Source organism: Equus przewalskii, chromosome 6, assembly GCF_037783145.1.
Source record: "Equus przewalskii isolate Varuska chromosome 6, EquPr2, whole genome shotgun sequence".
NCBI classification, from domain to species: Eukaryota; Metazoa; Chordata; class Mammalia; order Perissodactyla; family Equidae; genus Equus; species Equus przewalskii.
The window spans coordinates 94,810,161-94,829,228 of NC_091836.1; the positions used below are offsets into that span (position 1 = coordinate 94,810,161).

At 38.4% G+C, this 19,068-nt stretch overlaps 1 protein-coding gene across 12 annotated transcripts in view; it reads left to right on the forward strand.

Moving 5' to 3' along the window:
- Nucleotides 1-19,068, forward strand: part of METTL15 (methyltransferase 15, mitochondrial 12S rRNA N4-cytidine) — a 189,471-nt gene that overhangs the window by 145,380 nt on the left and 25,023 nt on the right. For 10 of the 12 annotated variants that reach the window (XM_008522928.2, XM_070624597.1, XM_070624591.1 and 7 more), the window contains one exon: nt 3,443-3,621. In XM_008522928.2, the coding sequence (XP_008521150.1) occupies nt 3,443-3,621 (179 nt within the window). Of the gene's footprint in view, nt 1-3,442; nt 3,622-8,227; nt 10,252-19,068 lie in introns of those variants that run through there. The other 2 variants (XM_070624593.1, XM_070624594.1) reach the window with 1 other exon arrangement.

Sequence of the window (19,068 nt, forward strand, 5' to 3'; positions counted from 1 at the left end):
ACTTTCTAGGAACGTTAGATTTTCTTATATCTAAATAAGCAAACCATTATGTTACTGTTAGTAGTCTGCAATTCTAGACCTGCATGAACATTTCTACGGAAACAAATAGGTTTTCCAAAGTTTCTTCCAGCCTATTAGAAGGACCTATATATAAGAAATGTAAAGTCCAACTTAAGGCAATAAATCAACATTGAATTGACTTTGACTTCTTTCCGACAAACTGCTTTGTCCCATGGTAATTATTCACATGTAGCCTTTTCCCCATGTTTTGATATGACCTGTTACCTTGGATTGTGACCCATTCTTGTTGGAACCTTTCTGTTCTTAGTCTTATACCTTCTTTTGCACAAGTTGGCATTCATAGAATGAAAAATGTGATCATAAGAGAAAATAATAAAAATCCTTTAAAAACCAGTGACTAATAGTAAAGGTCAAATATCTTCTCGTGTTTGGAGATTGAGGTGGTTGTGCTGAGGTAATAAAATGTCAAGCGAATTTCTGCTTTTCCTCTGTCTTGCTAAGGAGGACGCCTTCTGAAATACAATGAGCAAAGCTTCTAGCTAACGGTAGTAAACCTCTATATTGTTAAGGTACAGACTTACAGCAAATTGTGGTCTGCGAATCACGGTTCTGAGGTTCTCACCTAAGAACTTGACGATAAGATTGCCCTTGAGAATTAAACTCTTAAGTTAATACATAATGGATGAGATTAGAGATGAGCACACATGTCTTAGAAGGCAGGATGGCTTCCAGGTAGATGGCATAGACTGCACCGTAATCAGAGATACTAACAGATCTGAAGACAGGATGCGACGTTCAGAAAGGGGGAGTTGGTTCTCGTGAATTCATAGAAAAAGGAGAGTCAGAGATGTAAATATGAGCAATGCCAATCCAAGTGGTGTTATGGGGAGAGGGAGTCAAAGCCAAAGGATATGACTGGTCAGCTCCTGGAGGCTGCTACATCCTGGTGATGAAGGTCGATGCAAGAGGCTTTCTTCACCTGTCGCCACGTAACCCTGGGACCTTACAGCACAGTTTATTCTGTGCCATCCCAGCTTCAACAGCAGCTTTCGGATTATGATAGAGCTATCACGTAGCAGAAGGCAACTCACAGCTTCAAGGACTTGCAGGTCTAACTCTGTTGTCAGCTGTATTCTTCACTAGAAAGTAATAAATAAATGGCCACATATGTTAATATTTTCCTTGTCTTGTGAATGTAGTCACTGTAAATTGGTGGTCTCTGCAGGACTGACAAGATGGCTTAGGCTGTTAAGTTGGGGGACAGATTTTGTGTCCTCTTCACTACATGAATGCCTATTCTGAAGTCTCCTAGCAGCCTGCTGGCTTTTCCACTGTTGCCCCTTTTGCCTTGTAGCACTATAGAAACTTCCATCCTGCTATTCAGTGTTAACATAAGAGTAAAATAAAATTGTGCCTGTTATCGACTTAACTATATTTGAGTGAAATGCTGTTTTTAATTTTCTTATTTAAAAGTAGAAAGGTACTGGGGGCCAGGCCCGTGGCCGAGTGGTTAAGTTCATGCGCTCCGCTCCAGCGGCCCAGGGTTTTGCCGGTTCAGATCCTGGGCATGGACATGGCACCGCTCATCAAGCCATGCTGAGGCGGCATCCCACATGCCACAACTAGAAGGACCCACAACTAAAAATACACAGCTTTGTATTGGGGGCGGGGGAGGGGCTTTGGGGAGAAAAAGGAAAAATGAAAAAAAAATCTGAAAGTAGGAAGGTATAAAAAACTGCCATACTAATCTTAGAATTGCCCTGGTAGAACTGCACTATATCCTATGGAGTCTGAATTTACATCATTAACAAGGTTCATTCTAACACCCGGTGATTTGGGCAGTTGAATTCACAACTAGGTAAGATCTGTCAGGCATTTTGTCAGTTAGGCCAAGAATGACGATTGGCAAATCTAGGAATGGCAAGATCTAAGGGACATTGGCGTTCACTGAGCTTCTCTCTGTGCCAGGCTTTACACTATATTTTACAATTGCATGCACCTTCGATTCTCCAGACAATTCTGTGAGGTAAGCATTGTTACTTTTATTTCACAAGTTAGACATTGAGGCTCCAATAGGTTAAAAAGCTTACCCAATATGTGTAGCAAGTCCAGGATTCTAATCTAGGTCGATCTGACTCTAAAGACCAAATCTTCATCCTTAAAGCTGTTATTGAAGGAGCAAATCCTATTAGATGGAAACAGGGCTGCTTTATAGAACGTTCGCTGGTCTCAGGGTGCCATGGCTGCCAGGAATAAAACAAGAATTGCAGGATCTGGAAAGCAAGGTTTGACTGAGAGAGAGAGAGAGAAGACAGAGAGAGAGAGAGAGAGATGGAAGTCATGGCAAAATAGAGGACAAGCCAAGGACAGCAAAAACATCTTCTCCTGGAGGCACTAGGCATGTTAGCAAAGTGCAGTGTAGTATTTTTGAGGAGGTATTCAGATGTTTCTTGGCAACCCCACTCTGGTTTGATCCTTAGGTCTTAAAGCTACCATCTCCTTGTTACCTAAAGTCCTCACGGTATGGTACCAACAATCAAGCCAGCATATTAACTACAAGAATACTATTAGCAAAGCTGTCTTTCTATAAGAAAAGTCTCAGTTAGGTCATCACTTAGAATTCCTTGACCCGTTTCCTAAAGTAAGGTAAACCGGAATGGTCAGACAGAATGAATGCTATTTGCTACTATTATGATTTATTCTATTTGGTCAGAAGTTGGTCTTGCTTTGTCTCCTTCACGTGAAATTATCATCTAGACTTGTTTAGTACTATTTGTTGATTACCAGGTTTTACCCCATGGCAACTTTTGTCATGGGTTTATAAGCCAATATTGTTAAATAGCTGAAATAATATACATTATTACCATTAAGATTGTTCTAGTTTTTGTGAGGAAAACTGACCTGCAGTATCTTCTCATATAGACTTCATAAGTTCAATTTGTGCCCCCATATAAGTAGTTGGTTCCTTTACAATCTTAGATTTAGTTAAGTATTTGAGATTTAGGCTCATTTAAATATCAGTCAGTAAACTTTGTATCCTCTATACTGAAAAACAAATTCAAGCAGTAATTTAAATTTTGAACAAACTAAGTCCAAACATTTTCCATTATTTTAGTTTCGGGGAAATCTGCATGAGTAATAATAACTTCTTTGTGAATTAAAGATTAATAAAATATTTTAACTTCCTGCTACCCTTAACCTTGATGAATGTCACACACAGTCCCCACTTGTCATAATGATGGGTATTTGAAATGGAAAATCTGTTTCATTTGTGTAAGATTTCAGTCTCTGACTTTAAAAACCTCAGAAGCTCTCTTAGACTATGTGTGCATGCCTGACTTTATGTCTCAGTACTCTGAAGTCTCACCTCTTGTCAATGAAAACTGACGTCAGTGAACTAATTGGCTCTTCTTGTGCGTAGGTACCCTGACATGCCCACCGCAGCTGATGTTGTGAACGCTTTAGATCAACAGGCACTTGCATCCATCCTGAGAACATACGGGGAGGAGAAGCATGCCAAGAAAATCGCTTCAGCAATCGTTCAGGCACGCAGCATCTACCCCATCACCAGAACCCAGCAGCTTGCCAGCATCGTCGCAGGTACCCTCATTAATTCTGAACAGTGTCTGAGAGAAAAAACATATATGTATATATATATAAATTCCCCAAACTCCCAGAGGGATTCATTTGTACTTGAAATCATGCAGGATAGAATCTTGCCTATCTTTCTCTCATGCCAGCTTTCTTTTGGTTTATAAGCTTCCCTCCTTGAACACCTCTTCCCCATACACAATTTTTTTAAAATATGCTGTAGTTTGCTGATTAGTTTAATAATAGGCTTCTTTTTTGCATGAGGTGATTTGTCATTTGTGCCTACCAAGGTGAAACGTGGAATCACAAGACCAGAAGAATTTCTGGATCCATCACAGTGGTTGATAAGCATTCTGTATAAGATCTGACATTACCTCTCTTAGTTTCACATTTCTGCATTTTAATATTTTGGGCAAAAGGAGAATTGCATTGCCCAATTGCTAAAATAAAATCCAGTGACTCATCCATCTGTTCTAAACAACCAGCTAACAAAGGGTATGTGATGTGTAGGTTATTCCACTTTGTGAATGCTGACTCCATCAGCCCGAGGGGCTTATTGAAACATTTCCTCTTTTCTGCTTCTCGCCGCCATAAACCTCCTGAACCCAAGTCTAGCTAGGAGGCGCTTTGTTAGAGCCTTTCTGTTTGAAGCCAAAGTTGTTTCATAGCTGTGTTTCATGATGAAAGTTTTTCAAGGCAAAATACAACTCCTGCAGTTATTTAACACAATTCCAATGGTAAATTCTTCGTCTTGTTGGACCATCTGAAACCGTACATCACTTTTATTTACCAAATGTGTTAAGATTTCTTTTCAATGGTTCCTATTGAGTTGCTTAAGTAGCAAAAGAAGTAGAAAAAAGGAATATTTGTAGCTTATAAAAGGAACCTAATGTTGATTGCCTCTATCTTAACATTATCCATAATTTAAGGACTAAAACAATTATAAATCCACTTGGATCAAGATTTGGAGATTATATAGCAACTGTTTTATGACATAATTTATTAAGACTATATTTTACTTATGATAATAAAATATAAAGCATTGACTGCATCTTTAATTTTTTAAGCTGCATTCCTCAAGGCCCTTCCAACTTACCACTGAGATCCCTTTAGGCAAGTAAGAGCAAAATTCTTGTGGGTTATATGAGCACAAGATATTCCATGGTATATTTTCTCAAAAAGAGTTAGACTAGCTGACATTAAACTCACCCTCTGTGTTGACTCCCTTTCTCTCCTCCCACTCCATCCTCATGAACACATCTCCACCTATCCCTTCTGTCATTCTTTAACTAGCTGTGTGTGTTGTTCTCTGTCTCCCATATTGGAAAGAAGAGCAGTGAGAAGCCACTTTTTTTATTTATATGAAAATCCAGAATTTTATGGTGCTGAAAATGAGGACTCTGGGCAAGAGGGCATCCTAGAGATCATCCAGTCAAAATACCTCATCTGCTAACTGACAAAACTGAGGCTCAGGGAGTGTCAGGAGTTTCTTCAAGGTTACAACCCAGTTAATGCAATGTCAGTACTAATCTAGAATTTGGAAACTCATGAATTTGAGGAATAATTGGGAATTAAGTTAACTTTTCTGTCTCAGGATCCTGATCTGCAAACTTGGGGAAGTAACACTGTGGTATTAGATAGAAATTACATGAAGTTGTAGAAAAGAAACAATTTAAGTATTGTCAGAAAGATTATGGTGTGAAAAACATACGAGGGCTATGACAAATGATATAGTAAAAGTGAAAATATTCATATATATGTAGGTAAAACCCCATTTTAGCAAATGCCATTAAAATAAGATTGAGTTCTCTATAATGAATCCATTTTTATGGCTCAAATCAGCCTATAATCATTTAACTTTATTGATGATGATGTAATTCTTTGGAAAAGGGAAAAACAAAAAATGGATTTCTATTTTATGTTCATTTATTCAAAAAAATATTTGGGGAGAGACTGCTCCCTACCAGGCATTACACTGAGCACTGAAGGAAGAGTGGGAGGAAGCGGAGGAGCCTCTGTGTTCATGAAGCTCACAGACGAGTAAGGGACTGAGTAAAATCGTGGTGCAATAAGCGTCTGCTTGTAGTAGAAACCCTTATATTTACTGTAGTCTGAAGTTACGATTGTGTGGCTAATAGAAAAAGCTGATGCAAGTGGAGAATTGTAGAACCTGTGTTTTGCATATACATATAAATATGGACATACTTGGGTCCTAATCGCGGTTCCACAAAGTCCACTCCACATAAACCACACCCATAGCATCTCTTCAATAAGCTCTGATTTTATTTTTATTAAAATTAGGTAAGAATTCAAAGGTACTTACAAAGCAGTCTGAATAAGCATATTTTCTAAATTTTCAGTATTTTTCAGTCTTTTATAATTACCTCATCCACATCTAATTTGATTGCATTTTTTTATGTGACTCATCTTTATCAAGAGTTTCCAAAGTCTACAACTTAGTTTTCATGGAAGCAGCAGCTGCCTTTCCTTTTGCATTCATATTTCACCAGTTTCAGTAATAGTTGATCAAATTGTGTAATGGAAATAGGAAGTGCTCTGGGCTGTAAGCGTACGGCCTTTTGGTGGGAGCAGGACTCTGTAGGGTGCTAGAGAACCGAGTATTACCCTGAGATAACTTGTTTGACAGAGAAAAGGATTAATCTGTCAAATACATTAAATAGAAGTCTCTTAAGAGTATTTCATAAAGGAAATGTGGCAGCCATGGAGGGCCCAGGAAGGTCCTTGAATTAAACTTCTGTGGCTGCCATAACAAAGTACCACGCATTTGGTGGCTTAAAACAACAAAAATTTATTCTCTCACAGTTCTGGAGGCTGGAAGTCCAAAATCAAAGTGTCAGCAGGGCTCCAGGGGAGAACGCTTCCTTGACTATCACTGGTGTCTGTTGGTTGCCAGCAGTCCGTGTTCCAGGCTTGTAGATGCATCGCTAAGTCTCTGCCTCCATCACCATATGGCTTTCTCCCTGTGCATCTGTGTGTCCAAATTCCCCCTTATGATAAGTCACCAGTCATATTGGATTTAGGGCCCACCCTAGTCCAGTATGTCCTCATCTCAACTTGGTTGTATCTGACGAGACCCTATTTCCAAATAAAGTCACATTCACATGGTAGACATGAACATTGGAGGACACTATTCAACCCAGTACAGTTCCTAAGTAATATCTTTATTTAAAGAATATGTATTTTGGCAGGCTATAGTATGCAGTGACTGTATTTGAATGTCTTTTCTGGTTCTAGTAAATTCATACTAAATATATTCAAAGTTATCAAGCACTTGGTAATATGCCACAGTTCACGACACATAGTAAAACCCATATATTGATGGAAATATAAATCATTTCCTTTGCATTCAAAAGGCTAATAATCCATCAGAACAAGGAAGACCACCACACTAGTAATCACAATATGCTTAGTAGCATTATGCAGTAACTGAAGTGATTAGCTGTAATTTGTAAAACCTAAAGCCTGGTGCCTCCTGCCACGGCAAATAACTGCAGCTCCACGCCTCCTCCGTGTGATGGGTGCTCCAGAGGACAGGGTTGAGGTGCAAGTTGGAGCAAAACACTTACAACTCCCATGAATTACCTTGAAAATTCCAAAAATAACCTGTAGAACTGTTCATACGCACTATTCAGAACTGCTAGCCAGAGATTTTAATGTAAACAACGTTATACAGTATTATATCAGTGTTTCCTCCAAACATAATTTATAAATAACAGATCACATTTTAAGCATGATTTCTATTCCAATACAGTAATAGCTGAAGAATTAGATTCCTGACATCTAAGAACTGAAAATGGCCTGAGCGACTCATTTAACCCAGAACTAGACTCTTCATCACATCTAATAAATGGTCATCTAGCTTTAGCCTTTTCATCGCCATCTCTCTTCTCCCCACTGTATTTCAGTGAAGAGGAGCACATTTCAGCCTGAAATTGCCAGTTCCATAAAAACAGGCTTCAAGTCTTTAGAAAGGATAGATTCCCTAGAATAAGGTCCAAATTCCTTAACATGGTTTGCAAAGCTCTTTGTGAACTGGCTCCTACCTGCCTTTTCATTTTCATCTCTCTTGCTCCCCATAATCTCTTTTGCAGCCGTACTGAAGTTGTCATAGTCTTCCAAGCACAGCATAGTCACTCCCCCTTGCAGGCCCTGGCTATTCACGTCAACATCGAAGTGCCCTCCTCTCCCCTTTCCTGTGACTGCTGCCAGCTCATCCTCCTGAGCTTGGTTGGAGTGTCGCTTTCCAGTGCTACACAGTTAGTTGAGAAGCTCTCCCACATGCTCCTGCTGCACGGCGTTCCCTGCCTTAGCGCTCACGCCGCTCTTAGTGCTTGCTTCCTGTTCAACTGTCCCCTAAACCTGCACTGTCCAGCACAGTTGACACTAGCCACGTGTCAACTGGAGCTCTTGAAATGTGGGTGTTCCAAATCAAGATGCGCCATGTATGCACACCAGGTTTTGAGACTTAGTTTGAAAAAAGAATTTATCTCAAAAATGTGTCTGTTCATTATATGATGAAATGGTGATATTTTATATACTATTGGGTTAAATACAGTATTAAAATTAACTATACCTATCTCTTTGTACTTTTTAGATGGGGCTATAGAAAATTGTAAGTAATCGTCTTTACATTGAACAGCACTGCTCCAGGTGAAAGCCAGCATGGGCACCGCGGTGGCTAGTCCTTGTCACTGAGTACCTCTGAGTACCACTGAGGGCCTCCAGGGCGTAGCATAGTGTTGGCCCTTGGGAAACATTTGGTGAAGACTTTCTCAAGGTTGATGTGAGCAATAAAATGCACATAGATCAGGAAGGTTTAGCTTTTTTCGTTTGTGTTCAGTGAAATGACATCAATGTTGGTAGAAAATTGATGTTCAGTCTCATAGGTCATAAACAGTTAGACAACACCAATATTGTCTAACAGCATTAACACTAAAGTACAGGTGAATTAGAAAAAACATACTGCCCTCCCAGTACTTTAGTTTATTCATCTTTAAGTTGAAATGATAACTATGGAGAATATGGATTCTTCAGGGATGCTATGAAGAAAAATAGCACTCTGATAAAATATTTTTATTGGTTAAGAATTTTTAATAATGGTAAATGATACATAGAAAAACTCTCAAGCTCTTCAGGAAAAAAAAGATTTATGCATGTAATTTAGAAAAAAATGGCTGTGGTCTAGATTTTGCAGAATTAATGTATATTTGATTTGTGTAGCCTTAAAGACAGGATTGGTTCTAGACATCCCTTTGAATAAAGAAGTCTGATTATTTTTCTCAACAGGTTGTCCATATTTTATATTAGAGCTATTCCACATTCCTTTGCTCTTCCCATTCTCTGGATACATCAAGGAAAATCACCATTTAATTTTAATTATTAAATTAAATATAGTTAAATGAAAAAATCATAGTTCAAATTCTGTTTCTGCAACTTGCTTTCTGTGTAAACTTGAACAGTTCTGGACCTCATCTTTCTCATCTTGAAATGGAGGTGGATAATATTTATGATGATGAACATTGTTATATTTAACCCTACTGATTATGATTTGCTTAAATGAATACTGAAATTCACTTGCAGTTTCCAGGCTCATGCCAAAGTCAAAGTATGCCAGTCACTTTTCAGATCATTGGGATTTAGATTCAATTTCACAAAGTAGATAATCAATCCAGGAATAATCAAAAAGTGACAGATGGCTCATCATATCAATTCTTGAATGGGCAAAGGAGAGGGGGAAGCTTCTTAGATATGTTTAATTCTTGTTGATTAAATGTGTAGACTTATTATTCCCTGACTGAAACTTTTATGTAATCTTTATTCTGACTCATGAACTAGATACATGGCCAGAGCTTAATGAATGCTTGTTGAACAAATAAATCAATAAAAAGATGTGTACATTTCCAGCCAAAGTAAAATGAAAATTCAGGGAAAAAAGTATAAGTCGTTAGATGTTACTGAGAATCAACTGTACTCTGCCCTTCACATTGAAGAGGGCAGGGGGCCTAAGCATCCAAGAGCTCAGCATAAATTAAAGCAGCCTGAGGAGTGAGACTCCCCAGGAAAATGGAATCAAAAATCCTCAAGTTCTGTTTCTGGTTCTGCCATTTATTTGCTCTGTGAACTTGAGTAAGTCACTTATCTTCTCTGATCCTTATTTCCTCATCTGGAAAACAGAAATAACTGATTCTTGCTATGACCAATAAGTGAGATTATGGGAAAGTTCTCTGTGAATTTTAAAGTGCAGATACACTTGTAAGCATTTTGTTCTCCCCTCTTTCCAGACCTGGGTTGCTCCACGGAGCACTCAAGTGTACCAGTCAGGGCCCTGTTGTGGTCTTCTACCCAGGAATGCCTGTCCACAGCCAGACAGCGTGATCGTTCATAGGCTCATGGCTTCATTCCAAGCCTTTCCTCCTTTAGCGGTTTGTGACTTTTAGAAACGAGAATGGTCATCTTTTTCTGCATTGGTACCTGTAAAGTGTATCTTGACACGGTAGCAATGATGGCTCATCCCTTGACTTGTATCTGAAATCGCTATTTTTATCCAGCAGAGTTTTATTAATCCAGAGAGAAACTTTCAAAATAAAAAATAAATAAAATAAAACATTCATTAAGAAATAGTCATTGCCATAAAATTTTAGTGGAACATAAACTTTTTCCAGACAGAGTTAATCAGGCTAGTTTGCCATCCCTTTATTGTTTTAATAACTACGTGTTGCTTCCTCCATCTTCCCCAAAAAGCACTCTTTATAGTAACATGCCATGATTAAGAAATAAATGAAGATGTCAGAGAGTTTGATTATCGCTCTCATGGAAAATGGTTTGGTCAAACCTACGGTTAGATTTGGATGGCTTGCCAGTGAATCATAGTTGTCATTGTCACTGCCTATGATAATGCACTTATTCTTCTGTCATTTTAATTCTCTTGAGTTCAGTCTGTTGTACACTGTGTGTATTAGTATGGTAACTTCATGCCAACTAAATTATCAAATGACATTTCATAAGTAAACTTCTTATTTTAATAATCTTTCCAAGAGACTTTTTGTACAAGAAGTCCAACTCAGAAGAGAATGAAATGTGAAGAAAAAAACAGAAGGAAAAACCTGAAAATCTTCTTTCCCCCTAAAAAACCTGGCTGTTCTCAGTTTGGAGTACCAAGTGAGGAGCAAAGAATGCTCCAATCCCAAGTGACTGTGGCCCAACCCTAATTTAATAATAATAACATAATAATAATAAATAATGTTGGCTAACACATTGAGCAAATACTAGGCACTCTCCTAAATTGTTTTCATGTATTAACTGACTTAATCCTCACAACAACCCATGAGGCAGGTGCTACTTTTATCCCCATTTTACAGAAGAGGAAATTGAAGCACAAAGAGGCTAGATGATGTCTCTCTTGTCAAGTGAAGCTGGAGCTAGAAGTTAGTAAACTCCCTCTAGACCCTGTGCTCTTATTTACAACACTATTCCAGATCCCGTTCTAAGAAGTGATTGAGGTACAGCATCATCTGTTGCTGGAGAATGCAGACAGCTCAGTCTTCCAGGATCTCATGTACTCACATGGGAGATGGTTGTATAAGCACTTACTCAGTTATTCTGTGATACATGCCATATATAACAGAGTCATGAACAAAACGCAGTAGAAACCCAGAGAAGGGAGCGGGTGATTTCAATGTGGTGAGAGGATTTGAGTTATTAAAGAGAGAGATTGGGTGGAAGTTGCAGACATGGAGACCTTTGAGTTGGGCCTTTTAGGCAGCGAAGTGATGGCTATTTATAGAAACGTGCTTGACACTCAATAGAAAGTCATTAATTGCAGAAATGAAAAGATGAATGAACAAATAAACCAAGAAGCAAGTAAGATTTGAGAGGTTGAGGGGAGAACACAGGCAATCTGGGTCTGATCCCAAGACCCAGTGCAGTTCCAGATCCCTGGAAGTCCCCTCTTATCTTGGGAATATCTCCCCTATTATCTTCCCCTCCATCCTAAATGTGACCTTGAGTTGAGTCAAATTCTTAGAACAGGAATTCAGCATAATCAAGTGTTCCAGGTCTTCCTGACTGTGGCTGAATTTCCAACTGCTTCTATGGAACCAGAGAAGGGAAATGCATCCCTTTACCCCATTACTCCATGTCTTATTATTTTATATTCTGTGTACTTCTGCAAGTGAAAATCAAAGTGATCTGCTGGCATTGTATGTTCGGGACATTAGCAGTTTTCACATTGGTATTAGTTTTGTAAAGATACCTATAAAATAGCCTGGCCACTTAGTCCTTCTCTTTATTGATTAATAAAAGAAGAAGGATTATTCGTTCCTGTAACTAGTTATTCAGAAGTTTTAAGAATTTGGTGGGAGATATTTACAAGAGCTCTCCATTTGAGAATCAAGATCCAGCAGTCTTATATATTAATTATACTGCCATCTTGTTTTTGAAATTGACGTGATTCAGACTTGTCTAGGTGGTAGGTCCAATAACATGTCTTTACTTCACCCAAAAAGCATCATTCCTAAAAATAGTAGTTTCAGACATCATCTGTTGGATGTTGGGAATGTTCTTTGAAGAAAAGCATCTGCTTTCATTCTCAAAGCTTAAAATGTTCAAATCATCTCAAAAGAATGTCAAAAAAAGAGAACCCCAAGTGTCAATAGGTTGACAAAGATCAAAGGTTATATTTCTAGGGAGGGAGGATGGAGAATAGTGAATGAAAGAGTAGTTTTGATGTCCAAACTTTTATAATAACTAAAAATTAAGAATAATACTTCCAATTTATTTTCAGTCATATCTTATGCTTTGTGCTGAAGTTGAGAAAATATGGAATATCTGGAAAAGATATTCCTCAGAATTTTTAAAAATAGGAAACTATATTAACTTTGCATATGTTTTTATCTTTTCCTTATCTCTTTTTTTGTCAAGAATATTAGCAGTTTTGCCATTTCCCAAACACTTGAATTTATTTTATCCCTTTAACCTTTATGTGACTACATATTGCCTCACATATTTTTTTTTTTTTAAAGATTTTATTTTTTTCCTTTTTCTCCCCAAAGCCCCCCAGTACATAGTTGTATGTTCTTCATTGTGGGTCCTTCTAGTTGTGGCATGTGGGACGCTGCCTCAGCGTGGTTTGATTAGCAGTGCCATGTCCGTGCCCAGGATTCGAACTGACGAAACACTGGGCCGCCTGCAGCGGAGCGCGCGAACTTAACCACTCGGCCACGGGGCCAGCCCCTGCCTCACATATTTTTAATCACTTGGAATCGCTTCTACCATATTATAAACTGGAGAACAGATAATCTCCCCTTGTATTTGCATAGAGCACACAGGAAGCAATAGGAAGTATATGCTTACATCTTTCATTCTCCTAATGTATAATTATTCATTTAATGACTTTCTTATTCACTGAACTATTAATTCTATAAGAACGAGGATTAGACATATCTTCCTCATTGCTCCCTTCTTAGGACCTGATACAGTATTTGGCTGATGATAGATATTCCAATAATATTTCTTGAATAAAATATAAATGAATGTCCATTTCTTTGGCGTTCTTGTGGTGTTTAGAAAATGGATGAGACTACAGACAACTAATAGAGATAGTCTTATAACTGATTTCTTTGGCATATAGTCACCTTCTATTGTTAGGTAGGCTCAGACCTACAATAATAAGTGTTAACACTTGTACTATCTTTCCTGTTTTCTAAAGGGTAAATCAGGTTCAATATGTCATTCAGTACTGGGTCAGTCTTTTCTATTTTCAGCTTCCTCGTGAAGAAAGCAGGGAATTGGATCTAACGTTGTGATGAGACACCTATTTCATATACACATTACACATTCAGTTAATCATCAAGTATTTATTATGATGAGCCCACTCTGTGCCAGGCACCAATGAAGGCATATAGAAGATTTACACAAAGCTTTTATCTTCTAAGAATTAACAAAAAAGTGATCTTTCCTGCTTAGATAGCAGTCTTCACAGTTAGTGCTTGTTTGGATATATAAACTTGTTTACTTTTTTTTTCCTTAGCTTACAATTTTCCTTTCTGGGATCAGTTTCCTTCTTACCCAAGCACATATTTTGAGATATTTCAGTTAAGATCTATGAGTGATCCATTCTTATACTTTATTTAAATGTGTCTTTATTTTACCCTCACTTTTGAATGATAATTTAGTTGGGTATAGCGTCAACAGACTTATTATTATTTTCACTCAGTACTTTAAAGGTATTATTCTGTTGTCTCTTGATATCCATTATGGTTGATGAAAAGTCTAATTGTCATTATTTTATAGTTGTTCCTTTTCTTTCTCTTTAGATTTTCTTTCTCTTAAGATTTTCCTGTCATTGATGTCTAATTGTTAATGTGTTTGGTTGTGACTCTACTTTTATTGGTCATTAATGAAACAGAATGAACTTTTTTTTTTTTTTTTGCTTAGGAGGATTTGCTCTAGGCTAACGTCCATGCCAATCTTCCCCTATTTTTTAGTATATGGGATGCCAGCACAGCATGGCTGCTAACAGAGCAGTGTAGGTCCGCACCTGGAAACCAAACGCAGGCCACTGAAGTATAGCATGCTGAAGTTAATCACTAGGCCACTGGAGTTGACCCTACAATGAAATTCTTTAATATTTCTTCCTTCCTGGAAATATCAGACATTATTTCTCCCATATGTATTTTCTCCAATTCTCTCGACTCCTGTGCCACAGTTATTCAACCTGTCTCTCATATTTCCCATGTCTTTGTCTCCTGCATTACAGTTGAGGTAAGATCTTTTCTGGTTCACTAGGTCTCTCTTAAGATGTATCTAACCTGTGTAACCCAGTTGATTAATTTTTAAATTCAGTAGTCCTTCCTCAAAGTTCTATAAATACTCTTGTTCTTATTCTTTCATTATAGCATCTATTGATTATTTTAAATCTTAATTTATTTTAAATATAGTAAATGTAGTTATTTCATATTTATGCTCATTTGCTCTGTTGTCTCCAGTTCTTTCTATTTGTTCCATCTCCTGATTTTGTACACACACCCGCACACACACATGCATACATGTATATAGTGAGCACCTCTTCAATGGGTTTTACACACACACACACATCCCTTTTGGGAGCCCTGCATGTAGTTTAATGCTTCTTTTTCCTTTCTTCCCTTCTTCTTTCCTAAATAATCACTTACCAGCCACACAAATAGTATCATGTTAGACTCTTTTAGGTTGCATATGTCAAAGACACATTTAGGCAAACTTAAGTAATAGAGGGTTATTATAAGCTATACATGATAATAAGAAGGAATTATTATAAGGCTGTTCTTGTTAATAAGAAAGACAGTTATCTAAGCTGCATACCCAGCTCTCTGAGAGACTGGAAGACAATTCAAGGGTTGTTCAAGATACTGCATAATTTTGCAACTAGACTATCATGTTGTCACCTCAACAGGAAACATCTTTGGCTCTGTGCTCTAGCAATTATCATTATTTTGGTTTGGCCCCTCTCTAACTCTAGCTTCTATGATTAACTTTTTTCTAGGGTTACTAGTTTCTGCTTACTCAGATTTTATATCTGTTGTTTTTACTGTCTATGGATTCTACTTATATACTTTTACTGTGTGTTTTAGTTTCTCCTTCTTTGCCAATTGCTTCTGTTTCTCACCCTCCTTTCTCACCACCTTCCCCCGCCCCCATCACTCTCTCTGCCTGAGATTCAAGTTCCCTAAGATGAAGGATCTAATTTCTGCTGTAATTGTCCTTAGCTTTCCCCTGTTTGGCAGTTTTATAGTTGCTAATTTAAAATGGCTGCCACTGGATCATGGGGATGACAGATTTACGTGGTAATAGCATGTTGACCAAAGATTAAGCAACTGCCAAGGATGGTTCCACTCATGTAATCAACCCCTCCTCAGAGTTGTAATTATTTAAATAAGGCTTAAAAGAGGAAGTAGTTCTTGAAATTGTCCATAACTGGTGGTAAGTTTTTTTGTCTTTAAAATAATTCATCTACCTTATGTAAATAAATAACCCTTTAACTCATGTCTTTGTTAGTTGAGACTTTTTAAAGACTCTTTTTCTTAGTTGAGAGAGTTGTTGTATAACTTTTTTATAAACAGTTCTTTTAATAAGCATGATAAAATTTATGGTTTCCCAAAGTCTCCAGTGGCAATGAAACCACTCCTCTGTCTAGGACAAGTGACCTTATGTTGAGATCCTCTCCTCTCACCCGCACCAAATAGAAAGCTACACTAAAACTTCTTCTCTTCTCTCTATAATGTCACCCTTAGCAGGTTCATCTGATCGATAGACAGACAGACATGGCTCCTGCTCAGACCACATTTCCAAGCTCTCTTCCTCCATTTCCAGGGGCTTGCAGTGTATCTCCACCTGAATTTTTTGTCAACACTCCAATCTCAAAATGGATAATGCGGCAAATTCGTTACCTTCTCCACCAAAATCATCTCTTCTTCCTGGGTTTGTTGTACTTATAGTGCTACCTCACTTCCACTCAGTTGCTACCAGCCAACTGGCAACGTGCAAATCTGGCTTTTGACTCACATTGCCACTGATGTCTAACAAACCTCTTCTTTAGACTGTCCTCGGTCCCCAGCTAACTAGATTTCTTACGTGTTCTATACCTGCCTATGACTAGCCCTGGTCCTGACCAGCTTCTACTTCATCTTTTACCACTCAGTGCCCAATCCAGTTACTTTTCATCTTTACCTTATTAACACAGGTATCTTTCACTTCGCATCTTTAACTTTTCCCATGGAATATTGTTCTCGTCCATTTCCTTGGGAATCTTGCAGCACCATCGCCCCCCAACCCAAGGTCCAGATTTTTGTCCCCACTCCCTGGCCCAGTTCAATTTCTCTGAGTCTTAATTCCTATTCTACCACTAATTGACTGCTATTCAAGACAAGTCACTTTTTCTCTCTAGTCCTAGTTTTATTTTCTCGTAAAGGGAAGGTGTATTAGACCGCCCCATCGCTAATGTTTCATGAAACTACAGCAGGCATTTTCCTACTCTCTGGCGTGGAAACTTCAGATATCTTGAATCATTTCTTTCTGAGCCCCCACCCACAGTTTTCTGTTTGACCAGTTATTAAATTCTGTGCTGACTGTGGCTCTCAATTCAGTCCTCTCTTTTCCACACCTACCACTACCACTATTAATCTCTTGGTTAGATGATTCCAGTAGCCTCTTTGGAGGTCTACCTGCTTCCACTCTCCCCACTCAAGTCCAAGTCCATCTGTTAACATATTTAGGAGGTCTGCCCCGTCTGGTCCCTCTTGCCTTGGAGTTGCACAGACCCCTCCAACTCCTGATATCTGAGAAAGAAAGGCAGCCATGTTTATGCCAGGTTGCCCAGGAGCAACTGATTGGATCATGTAAATTAGATACTTCTCTCAAAAATTTCAACCACAAAACCGGAAAACTATAATTTTATGGTATTTGGAAAGTAGAATTGGGACCATATGTGCCTCTCTGTCGATCCAGAGCAAGGTAAAAGTCATAGGAGAACTGGGAACCAAGAGCAAAGTGAAGGAAATTAGTTTCCAGGAAGAATAGACATCCAGAAAGTGAAGATGTTCAGAGCGATACGCACATACACACACTCCCATGACTGCACGCACAAACACAGGCATGGAAAGAGTGCTTGTCTAATAGCTTCCCAATCCCTTAAGGTGCTGTGGTATTTTCTGTAGTTGGCTTCTTGTGATTCCTATATTTCCTGTTAATAATCTTTTTATCTTAAGTTAATTTGAGTGGGCTTTGCTCCCTTCCTTAATGTCCGCCAAGCCCTTAAGATATCACAGCTGTAGTAATCACGTCTTAACTTGTTCGGAAGCCTTCAGTGGCTCTCCATTGCTGATTCACTCGATCCCAGGCTCCTAAGGTTGATATATTTGGGTCCATTCTCTGGCCAGAGCCATTGTTTTCACACTCTTGCTCATCACCGTCTTATTTTCTTGCCAACTGTCCTATCCTTTTCCTACAAGCATATCTTATACTTTCCTTGCTTACGTCTTTGATTGTGCTATATCTTCTACCTAGAAAATAAAAACTCTCCTTCCCTCCCCACTAGTTGAAAACATCTACCCCTTATTAAGGCCCAGCTTAAATGCCACTTTATATTTTTCGGGATTCCATCCCTGGCCTCCCGAGTTGGTGCGGTCCTTGGTTTGGACAACCGTAATTCCGTCCCTGACCCCCCCCAGTTGGTGCGGTCTCTGCTTTAGACAACCACAGAAGTTTGTGCATCTTCTCTTTTCCTCACGCACAGTGACAAGGCAGGAGGAGTGCAGACTCAGTTATACAAAGCTGCATTCACATCCTGGTTTTGCTCCTTCATGGTTGGGTGACTTTGGCAAGTTATTTAATCTTTCCATGCCTCAGTGGGAGAAACAGGCAATAAACAAATAATCATTCAAATAAAAAGATAATTATACATTGTGTAAGTGTCATGAAGAAAACATACAAGGTAAATGAGAGAGTATAGTGGGGATACCTAGACTGGCTGGGGGTATTAGGGAGGCCTACCTGAAGAAGTCGCCTTTAAGCAAAGACTAAATGAATACGTGGGCAAGTGACAAGTCTAGAAGAATTTTCAAGACAAAGAAACTAAGCATAACCAAAGGCACTGTGGCCCTCTGTATCTTATTTCATCACTAATATGTTCTCTTCTTCTCATCTCTTAGCTACTGCTTCACTCATTCTCACTTTTTAAAAAAAACTTCAAGTTTCATACCACATTTTGTGTTCTATTAGTAAGTTTAATTCTCATTGCCCTATTTCTATCATGTGACATTGTATAGCATAATCTTGATAATTACCAGTATCAATTTAGTGTATCTGTTAAGCTATACCACTCTGGTAGTCGACTAACCTTTCCTGCTGAAACGTTAAAATATGAATAAACCAGGAACAAGCACTGCAGCGCTGCTTTTCTGGTTCTTTCCTTTTGATGACTTCTCTTTTTCTCCTTTCCTTGCCTTTCATTAAATTTTTTTAAAAGACATACATATCTGAAGAATATAGACGTATGTGTATATATATCTTTTAAAAATTTATATATGATGTATATTATAAATATATATCGCTATTATATGTTCCTAAGAAGTCTAAACTCTAGTGGGATATTGGACATCTAAGCAAATAATTCTACAGTGAGGCGGAATATTTTGCCACTCCCTTTATCTTGTCACTTACCCACCGCCCTCTTCCCCCTGACTTCTGTGACCGCAGTCTCCTTTTCCTCTCCCTCCCTCCCCTCTCACTGTACTTTTTCTGTACTAATTCCTCTTCCTCTGCTGGTGCCTTAAATGTTGTTGTTTTCAGGGAGTTCAATTTTAGTTCTTTTCTCACTACACACATGATGCTGAGTGTCTACATCCATTTACACAGATCTGACATCATCTGTTTGCCCATCTGCAGCTCAGATCTTTCTTC